This window comes from Sparus aurata, chromosome 12 (genome assembly GCF_900880675.1).
Source record: "Sparus aurata chromosome 12, fSpaAur1.1, whole genome shotgun sequence".
NCBI classification, from domain to species: domain Eukaryota; kingdom Metazoa; phylum Chordata; class Actinopteri; order Spariformes; family Sparidae; genus Sparus; species Sparus aurata.
Genome location: NC_044198.1, coordinates 6694923 through 6711845, shown reverse-complemented (window position 1 = coordinate 6711845; position 16923 = coordinate 6694923). Strand labels below are relative to the sequence as shown.

The following is a 16923-nucleotide window of genomic DNA, read 5'->3' as shown; positions in this document are numbered from 1 at the left end:
TCTGTTATTTAAATAACAATCTAATAGACTACTTGCCTTGTTAGTGTGAACCTCAACATGTAGCTTGCAGGCTCTAAATATGCAGCCACACAAAGCTTACATGCTAACATGTTTCTGTAGAAGGCATGCAAACATGTGTTATTGTTTGAGTAAATGCACAAAGAATGAGCCCCCTGGTGAAGGAAGCAGCTTCTTTGCAGGAACCACTGCTGTCAATCATTGCAGACACTGCAGGTTTTGTTAACTGGTTGCAGAGTGGGAGGTGGGTGTAGGGGTTTAAAAACTAGCTGTTATGCTAATAACATGCAGCTGAGCCATCATTCACTCAGAGACTAACATTGGCCAAGGGCAGTGTTTAATTAATCAGTCACACACACACACAATGTGGCTGTCACTCTTGATGAAACCGTTTCTTCTTGACTTAAAAAAATTCCAAATAGAAAGCAAGTGAAGTGCTGAAGTGTGTGCAGAGTGACAATTGTATGCGTGAAAGATGTGGACAGCAATCACAAGCATTCAAGACAGCGGCAGTAGCTCAGTACATAGGGACCAGACTGGAGGGTGGCTGGTTCTAGTCCTGCATAGACTAGTCGGTATGGCGGTAGACTGGGAGCTGGAAAGTTCGAGTTCGCTTCCGGAGCATTGCCAAGATACCTTTTGGCAAAGCACCTATCAACCCCTAACTACTTGGGGCACTGTACTACAGCAGACCCATCCCTCTGACATCTCTCCAGTTGCTGGTATATAGATTATCTGTGTGTAAAATTAATAACATAGTAACGGACAGTGACAAATGTAGTTTAATTAGTATTAGTATTCATATTAAATAAAACTGTTTTGAAGCCCTGATAGTAGCCCCTTTAGGCCCTGCTTCCTACTCCACCATGAGGCAGGTTTACCAACCAACCAATGTTGTCATCCCCGGGGGACAAAAAAACTACCACTGTAAAAAACTAACAATTGTAAAATTTAAAATGTACCCACAGGGCATGAAATAAAGATTCTAAGAACACATGCAGCTTTTATCCAATGCGTACTTGTCACAGCACTTTCGTTGTCTTTTTGTTACAGTTCCCTGGTGGGGGACACAAGCCCAAATGCATGACACAAGTCACAAGCCCAAAAGTGGATGGATTAAACTGTTTTTATCTGCTCTAATGAAATCTGAAAACATTAGCATGCTAATTACCATCAGTAGTTGAGTACATTTCTGTGAATCTACGCAAAACAAAATAATTTTTCCAGTAAGACTTCTACGGTTTCTTCCAGAAAATACCCTGAAGCTTAAACTCCACCCAGCTGTGACGCTCTATTTTCTATCAAACGCATTCTGGTCATTTCCCAGCTCTGTCTTGAACATCAAAAACAAATGAGTCAGAGTAACTGACCAACTTGCCCATTTCTCTGTGATTGACACCAAATTAGAAAGATATTTCTTGGAAAATAAGGTATATATGAGCTCCTTTCTATGAAGGGGACCTGTGAAATAGGGCATTAAGATATTATCAGTCACCTATTAACACCTTGTTCCTTTGTATTAAATGTCCCCAATCACACAGAGACACAGTCACACAGGCTCAGATCAGTCTGTCAGTGTTGTTGAGACTCATTTTAAAAAACATCTTGTTGGCCAGCATAGAGTCTTTTAGGGAGTGAGGAACCCTTGGAAGCTGTTTTACTTTACTGGGAGAAAAAATGATTACAGTATTAAAATTTATGTAATGTAAAGTCTAGAAAATGTGGTACGGACAGAGCTCAAACGGGAGAGAAGCATGGTTCCATACATTTTAGGCTCGAGGGCCTTTTCCTTTCTCAATGGGAAACTCTGAGTCTACCAAAATGGCATGCAGCTCTCATGCTTGGATGACTTGTTTACCCTGGCATGCAATCTGTAAAGTCAATGCCAGTCCTCGCTATTCAAGGACCTCAACACATTGAGACGGCAAGAACAGTCTCCCAATAGCTTTCAGAAGCGCCGTAGGCTAGGAAGATGTAATCTGTGTGTGAGAAAGTGTGTGTGTGTGTGTAGAAGGTTGTGTATTCACATCAGTGCAGTGCAGATCAACGGTGATTGCTTAACGTGCTCAGCAGCCAGACATGTGAGGTCATCCTCAGTCATGACTCTAGTCCTTTCAGCCCTCCTGAGAGCAGGGAGCATTTCCTGTCTGTTTGTTTATTTGTTTGTTTGTTTGTTTGTAGGGATTCGTAATCTGACATGCAATCAGAAGCCCTTTACTGCCTCACCAGAACAGGATGCACAAGGCTCCTTGTATTCAGTAGGTTTCATGTTAATTACATAGCGAATTTTAAATAATATATGCGCAAATATATTGGATCTCAGTGAAAACCAACAATTTAGGCTCATGGCTTTAATTTCATAGTACATTGTACTTTGAGTTTATTTTGATTATTAAAACAATGTACAAATCTGGGTTAAAAGATTATTTTGTTTGTCTTTTCAAAAGCATCTGGTGCATAATCAGCAGCTCATTTGCATTTTTCTCCATTTAGTGGGGTGTTGCAAGAGGACCTTATTTACTTTAAAGAATGTCAGCATTTTCTTCCAGCTGTTAAGAAAAAATAAACGATAACTTCAAGAGAATTAAAAAAATAACATTTTCAATCTTGATGTTTAATCAGAGAGAAGTCCTTTTCATAACAAAATCTCGAATTTAGCAAAAGCCTAAAAAGTGAGCCTTATGTAAAGTATGTTCTGATGGTACAAAACGGGTGTCTGGTATCAATTTCCTTACATACACTGACTGCATGGGCTTTAATCCTGCTTCTTAATCAATAGTGAGTCAAGGTGGATTCAGGTGAGAAGCTATAATCTCTTATTGATCTTCGTCTAAATCCACTGCACAAAAAAGGAGAGATAGGTCAAGGGCAGCCTGCAGCCTTTAATCTCTTAGAGATTTGACCAATTAAACCCTCTTTAGTCCAGATTAAATTTGATTTACATGAAGGTGAAACCATAGATAAAGGCTTTTGAGCTTTGATACAACCAGGTTTACAAGTGTAAAGATATTGAGTGCAGACTCATGGTGGTGCATTACAGCAGCTATATGTTCATCTTCTGAAAGCTATGAAGTGGAGTTCGCAATATTGTCGTTATGTCTGGATGTCCCAATATTGGAACAAGAGGTTTTTCTAAAAGGGAAAAGAGAAAGGAGGGAGGGAAATCATGGTCATATCCCAAGCATGTTGGGATGGAGGGCGACAAGGTTTATTAAGTAAGGTTGACAAGGGGAGCGTTCTGTGTTTCATATGTGGGGAAAGGGACAGGCGGATCAATAAGCAAAAGTTAGATAGGGATAGTTCCCACCTGGCCACGCTTTGTTGCGATCTGATGAGAAAAAGCAATGATAAGCATACGCACACACGTACACACACACACAGCACACAAACACCACCCATATAAAAACAGCACACAAGCATATAAAGAAAGACAGAGCAAAATAAACATTTCAAGCTGATACCACACAGGCATGAAGATACAGTGACATTATTTACTGACAACATCAAAACACACTGAAAAGAAAACAAAGATGATAGACAAATAGAAGCACTTAAACGAATTACCCTGTGAAAGACAAGGCTGATTGAAAGATGAGAAAGAAGTGAATGTATCAATTTTATAGCAAGAGGGTGGTCATGATGCCATGGACAGTTTGAAAGAAGCAAAGATGAGAGAAACAATGAACTGTATGACTACGTTCACAGTGCTGCTATGAAAATAAATCTAAATTTACCTCATCTGTAGGATAACTTGCCATTTAAAGCTTGGAGATTGCTAGCTTAGAGGTTGTCGTTTCCCCTAAGGATTGGGATTTTGAAAACTGAAAACGTAAACATGCAGATAATGAAAGGAGGGGGGTATGCCAGCTGAAATAGGCAACCAATTGCCGGTTACACCCAGTAAGTTGGACTACATCCAAATCAGACCCAGTTTGTAAGAAAGCAGAGTAAACCTGTAAGCCTTGCAATGTGAATGTAGTGTCTTACACATGTACAGGCCATGACTGTGATCATAGGGAAAATGCTGTAAAGGAGGTGAACATGAGAGGGAGGGATGAAGGGGAGCTGGTTGAATCTGATAACCTTGGATGAGTGAATGTCACTCTTCTTCTTATATCAGGACCGGGCACAGCATACTGGACTAAGGCTGCTGAACAGAGTGATGCATTATCCCCTTAAAGTACGTGTTTAAAAATGAGCAGTGCATTAACAGTTAGAACTGGATTTTACATCTTCCTGTATCATTATTATAGTTTGAGCCTTTGTGTCTAGAAATGAAAAAGCCTTATATCTACCATCCCCTCTGTTTAATAGTTTTTAATTAGCATATTTTTTTTCTATGTGCCTTTTTATGGACAGCAACACTCAAATCGTCTGTGTTCATGAATATCTGGAACACCTCTCACTCTACTGAAAGCTTGAACCTTTGAAACAGTACAGTATGTTTTATATTCACAGTGCTGCCCCGCTGTGCATTTTGCATATTGCAATTCCAACTAACACAAATAAAGCACGTTTGATAAAACTGGTAATTGCACTTATCTAACCTGATACAGATGTAACACAAACACAGTTACATAACACAAACAGACTAAATGCCAGCATCTGTTATTGTGATGGTGGCAGGGTTGATAAGAAAAGCAAAATAAGGAAATATGACATTTGTTCAAAACATTTAGCTGAGAGCTGAGGAGGGCTGCCGCTTCAATAAACTCTGTAAATGACACTGGCTGTGATAGATAGAAGACACAAACATGAAGACAAGCACATGGATAGATAGACAGGCAGAGAGAGCTGACATTACCCCATAAGGCTCCTGAAAGCAATCCAAGCAAGAAAACAAAGGAGGAAGGAAAAAAAGTGAAAAAGACCGAGACAGTCAGCAACAGATAAAAGACAGAGAGAAGCATCAATCTACAGCTGGCAAAAGAGAAGAAATCAGCACGACAGAGAGAGCTGCACAAGGAAAAATACAACTGACAAACTGTGGATAAACTTTGAGGACAGAGTCGATATGTGAAACAGTGGCGGACAAGAAAATAATTGACAAGTTGAAACAGAATGTGTAATCAACTTCTCACTCCAGAGACTCAGAATGCAGGTCTGTAACCGTCAAGGGGCTCATTAACTCCTTTAATACTCTGGCTATGGATAACATTTACTTCTGATTGGAAGGAGGGTCTGATCAGATCTGGCACTGGATCTTTTGTGTCTAAATGCACGAGGTACAACTGCAAAACTACTACCTCCTCTGTCACTAGTTAACTCTCAGTGATAAAATGAACCTAACCACTGCTTGAATTGGGCCAGTTCTCACCTAATAGTAGTACTGGGATGTTAGATTTCTGTCACACTGATTACCTGTTACTTACTCATTACACAGCACGGGGATTTTGAAATGTAGGTTCTAAATCAATATGTAATTAATGTGGTTTCTTGCAATGGTTAAGGAACCACAAATGTGCAGCTGTGTAAGGTATTACCACGGACTGCATATAAAGACAGATGATTGACAGCTCCCCAAAAATGAAGCCAAAACATCTTGATTACCCCAGCGACTAGCTGCAGTAAAGCTCATATACTGTACCTCTCCCCCTGCATGTGGGCCAAAGTAGAAACTCGACTGAAATAAATATTTCACAAAGATGATTTCCATAGCTGTTACATACTGAAATATGTTCAAGTGCACATTTTTTGATTACATTAGTTTTAATTTGTTATGTGATGCCACGGGATGTCAAGAATGAGTGGTGATCCACTGCCCAATCACTATTGAACAGACTCCCAATGGTGTTCACAGCAAAAGATGGCAGTGTTTGTATTTGTGATATTTTTGTATTTGGTTTTCACTTTTGTCCAGTGAGTGAAGTTTAGACATCTGCCTTTATATCAATGGTACATTATGTGATGTTCAGTCTTTTTTTCCTCTTTTTCCGAACACCATAACTGGGCATAGTTTCAGCATGGTAATACTTTCCCAGTTGTCCCAGTATACGAAATAATGACCTTGGCAGAGGTAATTCACCTCCAAGTTGCCCCTTACTTTCAAATACCAAGATAGACATAGATTACAGAAAAGGCAGATCCTGTACAAACACAGCTTTTTAACAAAACCAATTACAACTTCAAGACTTAAAGAACAACCAAATAGCAATCTGTTAAACTGCAGTCATAAAAAATATTTCCACCGTGTTTAGAGCTGCAGGAGTTGCAATTATGTACAAGCTTGGAAACTAGCATCATCTCTTTTCCTCTGCTCTTTCCGTCCCTTCCTTAACATTAATCGGCAAAGCTGGGCATGGGCCATTAGCCGACTAGCAGGGAGGGGCTGTGGAGACTTTATGTAACAATGACAGATGAGTTTGACATAGTCATGTCAGCGAACTAACCCCAGGGAGCACAAAAGTCTCAGAGTTCCCAAGGAATAATTGGATGAACAAATTAGATTTGTTTGTTAAAGAAAAACATAGGAGCAGGAGCATGTACCCACACTCCAGTGATGGAGCAAACTGTAGCAAAAGACAACAGTTGTTTCAGCATGTTGTTGTGGTTGTGTCCATCCTTGATATACATCATATTCATAGACCATGCAGCTGTGATAGAAAGTAAGTGCAACACTGCAGAAATAAAAGAAAAGATGACTTACGAGCAGGCAAAGGCCACCAGAGCTCCACTGACCACGATGAAGTCCAGAATGTTCCACAGGTCACGAAAGTAAGAGCCAGGGTGGAGGAGCAGCCCCAAGTCAATCATCTTGAGTCACAGAAAGTCACAGAACAGGGATATCTTTACAATCATACAAGCTAACACAGACACTTTATTTGTTTCAAGGCCTCTTTAAGAAACTATTCCTTCTTTTAAGCTATAAAAATCCTCTCATCAAAAGCATTCACCATCTAATGAATTTGGAAATAGTGCAGAATGTTGTCAAGGATAAGAAATATTAAACCACAAACCCAATTAGCAATTCCAGTGACATGACAACATTGTCTGCTGTGCGCTACTGTGGCCATCCCAGGAAAGAGGGATTTGGTGATTTGCAGGTCAAAAAATGGCTAGATATACCAAGCTCAGTTTGATTGAAAAGGACATATCTTAAAATGAAGCATGTCCCAGTAAGATGAACAACATGGTTGAATAATGTAATAATAATAATGTTAAAACAACTCCTATATGCAACCTTAACATCTAAAAAAGCTTCAGTGTTCAAACACATTTAGTCCAAACTAGGATCTTGTGTGTACTATACTATACCTCCACTTGAAAAGCCTTCTCACCTTAATCACCATCTCAAATGTGAAGACTCCAGTGAAGACATAATCCAGATACTTCAGAACCTAAAAAACAGGGTGTAAGAAAATAGCCTGTGAGATGACTTATCTACAGATCAAGTGACAGGTGTTTTCAATCTAGGACACACTGGGAGTGTGTGTGTGTGTGTGTGTGTGTGTGTGTGAGTGAATGGACCAGATAGGCACAACATGTTCCTCTGCCCCGTCAAAGGTTTCAAGCTCCGTCAGCTTTGCACTCCCCTGCATTAACACGCATTGCCTGAGCACCCACACAAGCAGGCAAACACAAATAAACAGCGCACAAACGCACCTGCACAACTTCACCTCAGATTCCCTCTGCGCCCCTGATGAGAATATGAATTAGATGTGCTTGTCTGTCAAGATGCAAAAACTCAAGTCATGTTTCTGTTTGCTTGTACTTACACCCAACACAGTCTATAAAGCATTTAAAGAGTACAGAAACATGTTACTAAACTGGATTTGTGCCACTTTTGCAGTGTTATTAAACACTTCCTCAAGTGAGAGCTACAGTATTTGACAAAGATTACTCAAAGAGGCTTATTTCTGTCTTTCCTACAGTTTATTACTTGGTATGGCAAACTGTCCAGCCCTGCCTTCAAAATGAAAGGTGTTCCTCATGCGCTTGTGTGAGAATCTACATGTTCTTCTAATACAGATCTGTTAGACTGTCCACCTGACAACCAGTGTGTTTGTTCCTTCCAGATGTTTATTAATGAAGTCTTGATGTCAGTCTGACTCACGTTGTTGCGTGGTGCGTTAGCCTGCACTGGGTCCTCAGCTGCCAGAGCGATGCTGCTCATGGTAATGACCATCAAGATGCACATTTCAAAGTAGCGTAGGTTCACCACGTAGTGACACAGCCTCCGTAGCCTGCAACACCATACACACATTTACCACAGTAGAGGTACAACATTACTGTGGGTCATCTGAGTTGTCAGTGTCTGTTTATAGAATCATTATGTAACAGATTAGAAAACGAGCTGCCTCTGCATGAAAACTGAACTGAGACTACTAAAACTAAAACTAAACTAACTAAGCTAACACAATAACCAGGTATAAAATCATGAGTAATGTGAATGTAATCAGTATGGTCAGAATCAGACAGAGTATGCCAGTTTGAAAGGTGTGTTTTTTTAGACAAGGTTTGAAAGTCGTTAGAGAGAGTCCTTATTGCAAATGACTTGTGGGAGAGAATTCCAAAGGTGTGGGACTAGGCAGCTGAAAGCTCTAAACCCCTGCATCACCGCACATATGTACTTCTGCTTACTCAAAAATTATCCTGAGCTATTCCCTTAGGGCACCAACCGATTATATTCCATCATAGTTCTATGGCCTTCAGATTTGATGTGCTCATACATTTCCGAACTGCTTTACACTGAGCTGCAAACAGCCCAATGTGTGCTGGATGACACAGTGTAATGAAGCCAACAGAGCTACATCATCAGCATAAAGAAAAAACCTGTGAACACTCTGGGGATGGAGACATAAGCAATACATTTATTGTATAATGTATGGCTTTTAGTTTAACAATTACCTCAACAAGGTAGATGAATTAAATAACAATAGCAAAAAACAAGACTAATCTTTTTTTAATTTTCCATGTGTTGTTAGTTTTTTCTGTACACTATACTAAACTAATAATGAGTAGAATTTAAGAGCTTTTTTGTTATTCTCACATCACTCTTCTCAGTCCCCTTTCAGTTATGACTTACGGGTTTGTTTGCCCAAAGATGAACATAGAGCTGTAGGGAAGGATCTGCCGAGGCCCATTAGCTTCCTCTTCTTCCTCCAGATCTTTCTTTTCCTCACCGAGCTGGAAGTTGTCGCAGTCGATGTTGTTAACTGGTGTGGAAAAATAAACACACAATTCTGGCTCAAAGAAGCACAAACATAAGTAAATATGTTTATCTTTGTATTTACTCATTGCATGATCCTTTAAGTGACTTACTATACATATCTCATAAGATCTGTATTGTATTTGCAATGACAAGACCAAGCATGACAGACATGAACTTTCTTCACTGATCATATAGAAAACCAATAAACATGCATACTTAATCTGAAAAGAAGTCACTTTTACATAGTCACAAAAAGCTGTGGCAATCCATGAGTGTGAAGCATTCTGTATTATTATTTTGATGACTATAAGTCATGTTAGTGTCATGCCTCGATGGATGGCATTGACAGTCGATCACCATGGTTCACACTGAAATAATTAAACAACTACTGTATGCATTGCCTTGATATCTGGTAGAGATATCCACATGCACATGCATACTGACTTTAATTTATCCCCTTTTGAACTAACACCACCTCAAGGTTGACTGTTATATTTTTTTTTGTGAAATACTGTATCTCAAGAACAATTGGATCAATTACAATGAAATTTGGTTAACACATTCATGTTCAAATGTAAACACTTTGGTAATCATTTTACGTTTCACCTTCAAGAATCATCAGTTTGAATTTTTAATTTGTCTGGTATTTCAAGGCTCAAGCGTTCAAGCGTCCAATCCCACTGGTGTAAACATCAACACTTCCCTTGGGCTCTGAGCTCCCTGCCCAGGCCGTGAGCTGCACAGCTAGGGTTGGCAGCAGTTTGTGGTTACTCTGGTGATATTTTAACCCCCATTTATTGTGAGCATGAATTCCCAAGTTGCCAAATCTTACATATTGCTCCTTTAAAGAGACAGGCACTAAAACAGAGCATTTAGAGAGAGAGAGTAAATAAAATGTGTTTTTTGAACCTTAAAAGGCAGTAAACATTTTTCAATATAAGTATGGTACCTTTATCTGAAGACATTGCTGTGAAATACAACCTGCTAACCTAACCTAACCTGTTGGCTTGGCTGTAGACTCTTCATCATGTTAAACGGTCCACAGGGTTATTTTTGTTTTACTGTTTTTATTTTCTTATTTTGGCACATTTATATATGATTCCTGTTGTACCTGATAAAATTCACAAATAATCTTCTTGACAGAAATCTGAGGTAATGGTTATTTTCTAAATGAGCTTTAATTACCTTTAATGACACAGCTGTAAAGTTGAGACTAGTGGAAATGTTATGATAATATGTTTTAATTTTATAACCAATACAAATAAATAGCTACATTTTTAACGTCCTACAATCTTTGAGATCCTTCCCTACTGTGACAGTGATATGCAGTACTCACTGGGTATGATGGTGGTTTCTCCAGGTGGGGCAGTGATGGTGACAGGGATGTGGATGGCGTTGCTGTTGAGGCCAGCCTGGCTGGCCCTGGTCGAGTTCTTCTGGTTGTCAGCATCCTCTTGCTTTTCTCCAAGACTCAGGGTACTCCGCATTGCCTGCAGAGGACTGGAAGCGTCATCCTCAGCATCTGGATGCCTCTCCCTGAGGAAAGAAGTGTATCTTATCACAGGCATAATTATACTCTGCTCACAGGATCCTTCAATCTTTTTCTGCCAAATGAGATCCATTTGAGAAAGCTTCTCTGTCCTCTTGGGAAACAGACCCCAACTTATATGGCAACAAAATAAAGTAGACGTTTACTGTTACCCAAACACAGTTACATTTTTATATAATGGCAAACTGATGCAAAAGCAGATTGATACCAAAACTTTACTGTAAAAAAATAAACACAAACTTTAAAATCTGCTAAAGTAGTACTTCAATTTGTAGTCTGGTAGTGTAATGCAAATGCAATGAAACACACAACACATGGTAACTTAGCAATTTCAAAACAGTGCATCAGTTCTTCTATTGGATTGGCATGCCTATTTCACACAACTGTAGTCACACAAAGATGACTTATGACCTGCATATCTGCAAGACCCGGCTTGCACCAAAACAAGTCATGCATCCTTCAGCTGGTCCATTGTTTGAGTTTTATTAGTTGTGAATGAGAAGCAGAGTGAATATTTGCAGGTTTTTAATAAGATAACATTATACATCCACCCTGCAATGAGTGTTTTTTTGGCAACTTTCGGACAGCTAAAGAAGTTGTGAAAACAATTGGTTTTGGTTAAAGGACTTTAACAGCCACTGGAAGCAATTTGGGGTTCAGTATCTCTGCACAAGGATACAATAATGCACAACCCACCAACCTCCTGAGGCACAGCTGCCCCAAAAATGATGACATTGACTTACAATTACTTTATTGTAATGTAAGTTGTTTTCCCTCCTTGTTATCAGACAGTTGTTAATTGACATCCAGCAGTTATGGAAACACAATGTTTCGTTTCCCTGTACAACTGATATAAAGAAGTCCAATATTCAACTCTTGTATCTGCATTTTTGAGTTTTGCCAACCTCTGAATGTGAACCTAACCAGTAAAGTTGTGGGCTAAACTATTTATTAAAAAAACTTGCAGCTTCATAAAACAAAGGAGAGCTTCAGATTAAGGAGATAACTCTCTGTGGCTTCATCACTACAAGTGACCCTTTTCACACTATCACATTTTCATTTGATTTATTATTATCATAATTATAAATCATATTTCAATTATAAATATTACATACATTTTTCTCATAGCAGCTTTAAAGAGAGAGCTGGCAATTACACCACAATGACAGAAGTGAAACTATAACCAGGTATTAAGTGGCTACATGATAGTACCAATGACACAGTCCAGTATGATTAAGGCACAGCACACAGTCTAATACTTCAGAATGTGGCTGCCAAAAGCACAGCTCTGTATGTTACATATTTAACTCCATATGTAAGATTAAGATGATAGCAATTCAGTGCTTAGCTGTTTTCTCATTCTGATGACCTATCACTAATTCATAGCTACACCAGTTCCTGAGCAAGACTGGAAAGTACATAATTAATACCACCATTAACTTTGAATGTACTATGAATTTTACAACCTGGGTCATGTTTCCATAGTTTCTACCCATGTTTGCACCAATTTTGATAACATTCAACTCAACAATTTTGTGGCTGAGATCTAGGCAACTAATAACAATGTCTTACCTGTAACACAGATATAATGCTGTTGTTTAAAATGTCAAGAGTAGAAAAGAAGACACAGCTTGTATAAAAAACAGGTCTTTCCTTTGAAAAGGCATTATTGTGCATCTAAATTAACTTTTTAATGTTTAAAATGTAGGCACAGTCTCGCTATGGCTATGTAGAATCAATAATGAAAAAAAAACAGGTAATATCATCATGTTATATATAATATAATGTTTGCAGTCTTACCAGTGACCTTTGGTTCCATTCTTGCTTCTCTTGCAGTCATCTCCATCGAGCGTAGGCTGAGCTCTGACCATACGGGAGCTGCGTCCCTTCCTCTCTCCATTACTGTCCCCTCCTCCCCCTTTCCCCTTGCGCTCTCCCTGTGCGCCATTTGCTATCATTCCATTTCCTTCTTTTGGTGGACGATGGGAGTGATGGTGGCGATGCCCCCTTTCTTCTCCTCCCCCTTGCACATGATTGGCCTCCTCATCAGGGGAGCCAGCCTGGTGGTGGTGCCTGTGTCCCAGTCCTCTGTCACGGCTGTGGCTCCTCTCCCCTCTCCTCTCTTTTGTCTCAGTGTTTGTCTCTCTGCTCCTACTGTGATGGGTGTGGTGCCTCCCTCCCCGGCCATCGCCTCCATCCCTGCTCTCCCCGTTCTTGTCATGGTGCCGGTGATGTTTCTTGGGGTTGGCGTGGTGGTTGTCTCCCAACCCATCCTCCCATTCTCCTTCAGGAGGCCTGCTGGGTTTGTCGCTGTCCCTGGCCTCCACCACAAGTGGACGGTCCAAGTGAGTCATCATGTCAGGATGCAGGTGGAGAGCAGAGGACATTTGGCGGCGCTCTTCAGGGTCAAGTTCGTTGAACAAGGCCTCACTGCTTGCCCTTATGTTATGTCTCCTCAGCTGGTTGGTCCTTTGCTCCCACACGGACATGGACTTTGCTGACCGCTGCTGTTCCTTACTGTACAAAGGAATCAAGCCGAAAGAAAAAGATCATGTGACTATTAGGAAACTATGAAAAATGTCATGTTCCTTTATGTATGGGGTTTGGCTGAAAATCACCATCCACAGTGTCATCCATAGCTTTTCATTGATTCCATCTTTTTTTTTAATTTAATTCTAGTCATAGAGCTCATAAAAAGGTACAATAAGTGATAAAGAACCAGACACAAGGTGGTCTATGGATGCATCAGCACAAATGTTCACCATGGTAAAGCTTTCACTTACCATGCTTGAGTGTTAAATGGAGAAGTGGCTAAAATGTCCACTGCACATTAGATGATATTTAATTTCCCAGCACCTAAAGGTGGTAAAGTTTGTCTAATGCTGAGGATTCTGTTGCTATTATATGGTCAGATAGTGGGAAGCCAAAGCCTTATTTTGAGTTTTCTAACCTGAAGTCTTATGACATGGCTTTAATAGAGGCAAAAAAAATCATTCAGTTACACCTCTAAGGTAAACATTTCACCAATCAATACCATGTATAAAGAGATATTAGGGTTAACGTGATTAACATAATTTAAAAAAATTTAATCTGCGCCTACCAGATGCATGGTATTTATTTTTTCAAGAAACTGTGGATGAAGAAAGGGCAGAGGATAAACAGTCTTCTGCAGTGTTTCTTTCCATATTTGATTCAGAATAAAATGTTGGCATTTTATGTTTCTGCAATCTACTGTACAGCTTGGCCAGAAGTCTGTAGTCAGGAATCACTGGTCAAGAAATTATTCCAACATTTGTGATTGAAGCCAGTGGATATTTTAACAAGATCAGGACAATTTCCAGCCGTGGCTGTGGCGACAGAACCTGGTAGGACAAAACACATTTCTTTTTCTTAGCCTAACAACTTGTTTTGTGCCTAAACCAACCCAGACCATAAGCACAGCGTTGACACAACATACAATTTTAAATTGAACCTAAAGTAATATGGGAACATGAAGAAATGTTAATTTTCAGCATATCCATGGTTTATGGAGACGTACATCAACAACTTTTGTCAAGTCAACGAATACTATAGATTACTGTAAATGTCATCACTATTTCACGAACTGCTGTGAATGCGCATTGGAAAATACATTCTGAAGTTGAAGTTAATATGAGCCTTCAACAAATAAAATACAAATGATGTAAATATGATCTTAATATTATTGAAAGATGTGTTGTTTTGAAACTGAAGACCAGTCCTAAATATTAATAAACAACAAGCAATCCACTGTGCACAAAGATCATATAATAGGGCGGTGGAAAGCAGAGTAAGGCACAGATAAATTCACTCAGTCACCATATGGATTCAGCTCTGTCTAAAGAACACATAGCAGGCAGTTCTGTTTATTTTGATGTGTGTTTAACTACCAATATAAAACTATTTTGTGTCTTTGCAACTTATTTAAAAATTATTATTTTAGCCTAATAGTGGCAGTCAAAAGTTAGAATTATCTGACATGTCACGTGGCAAACCTCACTGATCAGTCATGCAGGTAAACTTAAACAGAAATCATTTTTCAAACCCTGTTTGACTCAGGTCATGTGTGAATGGAGCAGGCAGGAAAAATGTGCTCTTTGTGATGGCCATTCCTGACATGTATCTTCTTTAAGGACAACAACAAGCTGCTTCCTGAGGTGAGAAGTATAATGGTAGGGGTTCACACTAACGAGTGAAATGAGTTTTTTCAACATGGGGTGCTCTACGAGTGAAAATAATCAAACACACAAACGAAAATCCTTTGATGTGTCCATATTTCCATCTAGCATGTTTGAAGGCATTGCATATGGTTTCTGTTTTTGCACAGTATGATTTATTTACATGGGCCTTTATGGGTTAGTTAAGTTTGTTCCATCGGGTCACCTGTACCTCAAGATTCGTCGGGCGGGGGAGGAGTAGACAGAATAACTCCTAAAAGACAGACAGAACACACAGACAGACAGAGGACACAGAGGACACAGGATAGGTTTCCACAGACAGGTGAGCAACAGACATACAAGTAGTGTTTATATGTTAACAGAAAGGAAAATGAGAGATGTAACACGGAGGAGAGTTATTTTGAGATATATTAACTATGCACAAACATACACTGAGAAAGACAAGAAGAGGGCAGAAAAATTACAGCCAGTTTTAGTTTTGTTATCTCAAAGAGGGGAGATGTTAAATAAGCGTCTCTGCTCTTTAAACGATGGAGACAACAAATTGTTGGGCAGGGGAGCAAACTTACAGCTGGCCATTGCGTTTAATTTGGGCTCATATTGTCTTTTAAAGTGATGTCCTGGGGTCTACGATAACAAACAGAATGGAAATGTCAAACCGCCTGTGGTGATAGCAACGATCAGAGAAATTAAACATTTATATACAAATTATTCACATCAGAGCGCACAAAGCACAAGATGAATTACTCTAGGCACCAACACTGAGGAGCTGCAGCCATAAACCAAGTACACAATGGGTTGTTAAGGCCAAAGGGGGTCATAACTGTGTTTATGTATCAGCAATTTACACTCAAAATTACACTTGCACGGCCTCATTGCTTCAAATGTGTTCTGGGTTTGTGCTATTTACATCTGATTGCATTTTTCTGCTCTGCAAGGCACTTTGTGATTACTTGTTTTGTTTTTTCCTTAAGAACCATAAATACATTTCACTTTACCGGCAATGAAGACATTAGAAACTGCAATTTAGTTTTTATGGAAGTCCAGAGGAAAGAAGAGAGGAAAAAAGAGAGGAGGGGAGATGAGAGAGGACTAGAGAGGAAACAAGGAGACTAAAGGAGACCAGAAGAGGAGAGTAGAGGAGAGGAGAGGTCCGCATGTACGGAAGATGAAAGGAGGACAAGAGAAAAGGGGGAGAAGAAACAAGAAAGGAAAGGACTAAAGGAAAGAGGAGAGGCGAAAAGGAAAGGAAAATTGAGAGAAGAATAGATAATAACCAGAAAGGAGATGAGACGAGCACAGGAACACAAGAGGAAGAGAAGGAGAGGAGAGGAGAGGAGAGGAGAGGAGAGGAGAGGAGACAAGGAGGAGAATATTGTAACAGAGAGTGATAACTCACGGTGACTGAATGCTGTTGATGGACGACCTGCGAGAGAGTGCATCTCGATTTTGCTTTACAAAACTGTACATGCAGAACAAAAACAAAAGAAAAAATGAGACACAAAACTGGAGGGGACAGGTGGACAGACAGTCCACCTGTCCCCTCCTCTGTCTTACAGTAAAAAACTAATCTGTGCAACCACTCCAATAACACAACGGCAACAAAAATGTGAGTTTCATTCCAAAACAGGAAAAGGTACTTCAAATCTAATTAACTTTTAATAAAGATTTTAAATAGCTATAGATTGTAAAATGATTCCTGATTGGGATTTTGAAAACGTTTTTTTACTGTATAAGGCTATAATAATTTTGTAATGAAACCCTGTGATGCTCTTGAAGAGCACATGTAATGCACAAAAAACAGTTCATTTAAAATAAAAGCATTTTTGACCACACTGTCCAATGTACAACTTAAAATTCTGACGACAGTGAAAGTACCGCAACGGATCACATAATAACAGTAATGACAGAGGAAAGATTAGAAAGTTAGCAAACCAGTGATTTACACAGGGGTCTCCTTTATAAAGCTCACATATGCATAAAATGGGGCCTGAAAGAGGCATACGCCA

The 16923-nt window shown here is 39.5% G+C and overlaps 1 protein-coding gene across 1 annotated transcript in view; it reads right to left on the bottom strand.

Moving 5' to 3' along the window:
* The window catches only part of cacna1bb (calcium channel, voltage-dependent, N type, alpha 1B subunit, b), a 177491-nt gene that overhangs the window by 45005 nt on the left and 115563 nt on the right, over window positions 1–16923 (bottom strand). The window contains exons 21-30 of the mRNA XM_030436578.1: window positions 16314–16376; window positions 15126–15167; window positions 12519–13235; window positions 10506–10705; window positions 9044–9173; window positions 8072–8201; window positions 7296–7355; window positions 6665–6771; window positions 4823–4834; window positions 3326–3346 (exon numbers count right to left, since the gene is read on the bottom strand). Coding sequence (XP_030292438.1) covers window positions 3326–3346; window positions 4823–4834; window positions 6665–6771; window positions 7296–7355; window positions 8072–8201; window positions 9044–9173; window positions 10506–10705; window positions 12519–13235; window positions 15126–15167; window positions 16314–16376 — 1482 coding nt within the window. The remainder of the gene's footprint in view (window positions 1–3325; window positions 3347–4822; window positions 4835–6664; window positions 6772–7295; window positions 7356–8071; window positions 8202–9043; window positions 9174–10505; window positions 10706–12518; window positions 13236–15125; window positions 15168–16313; window positions 16377–16923) is intronic.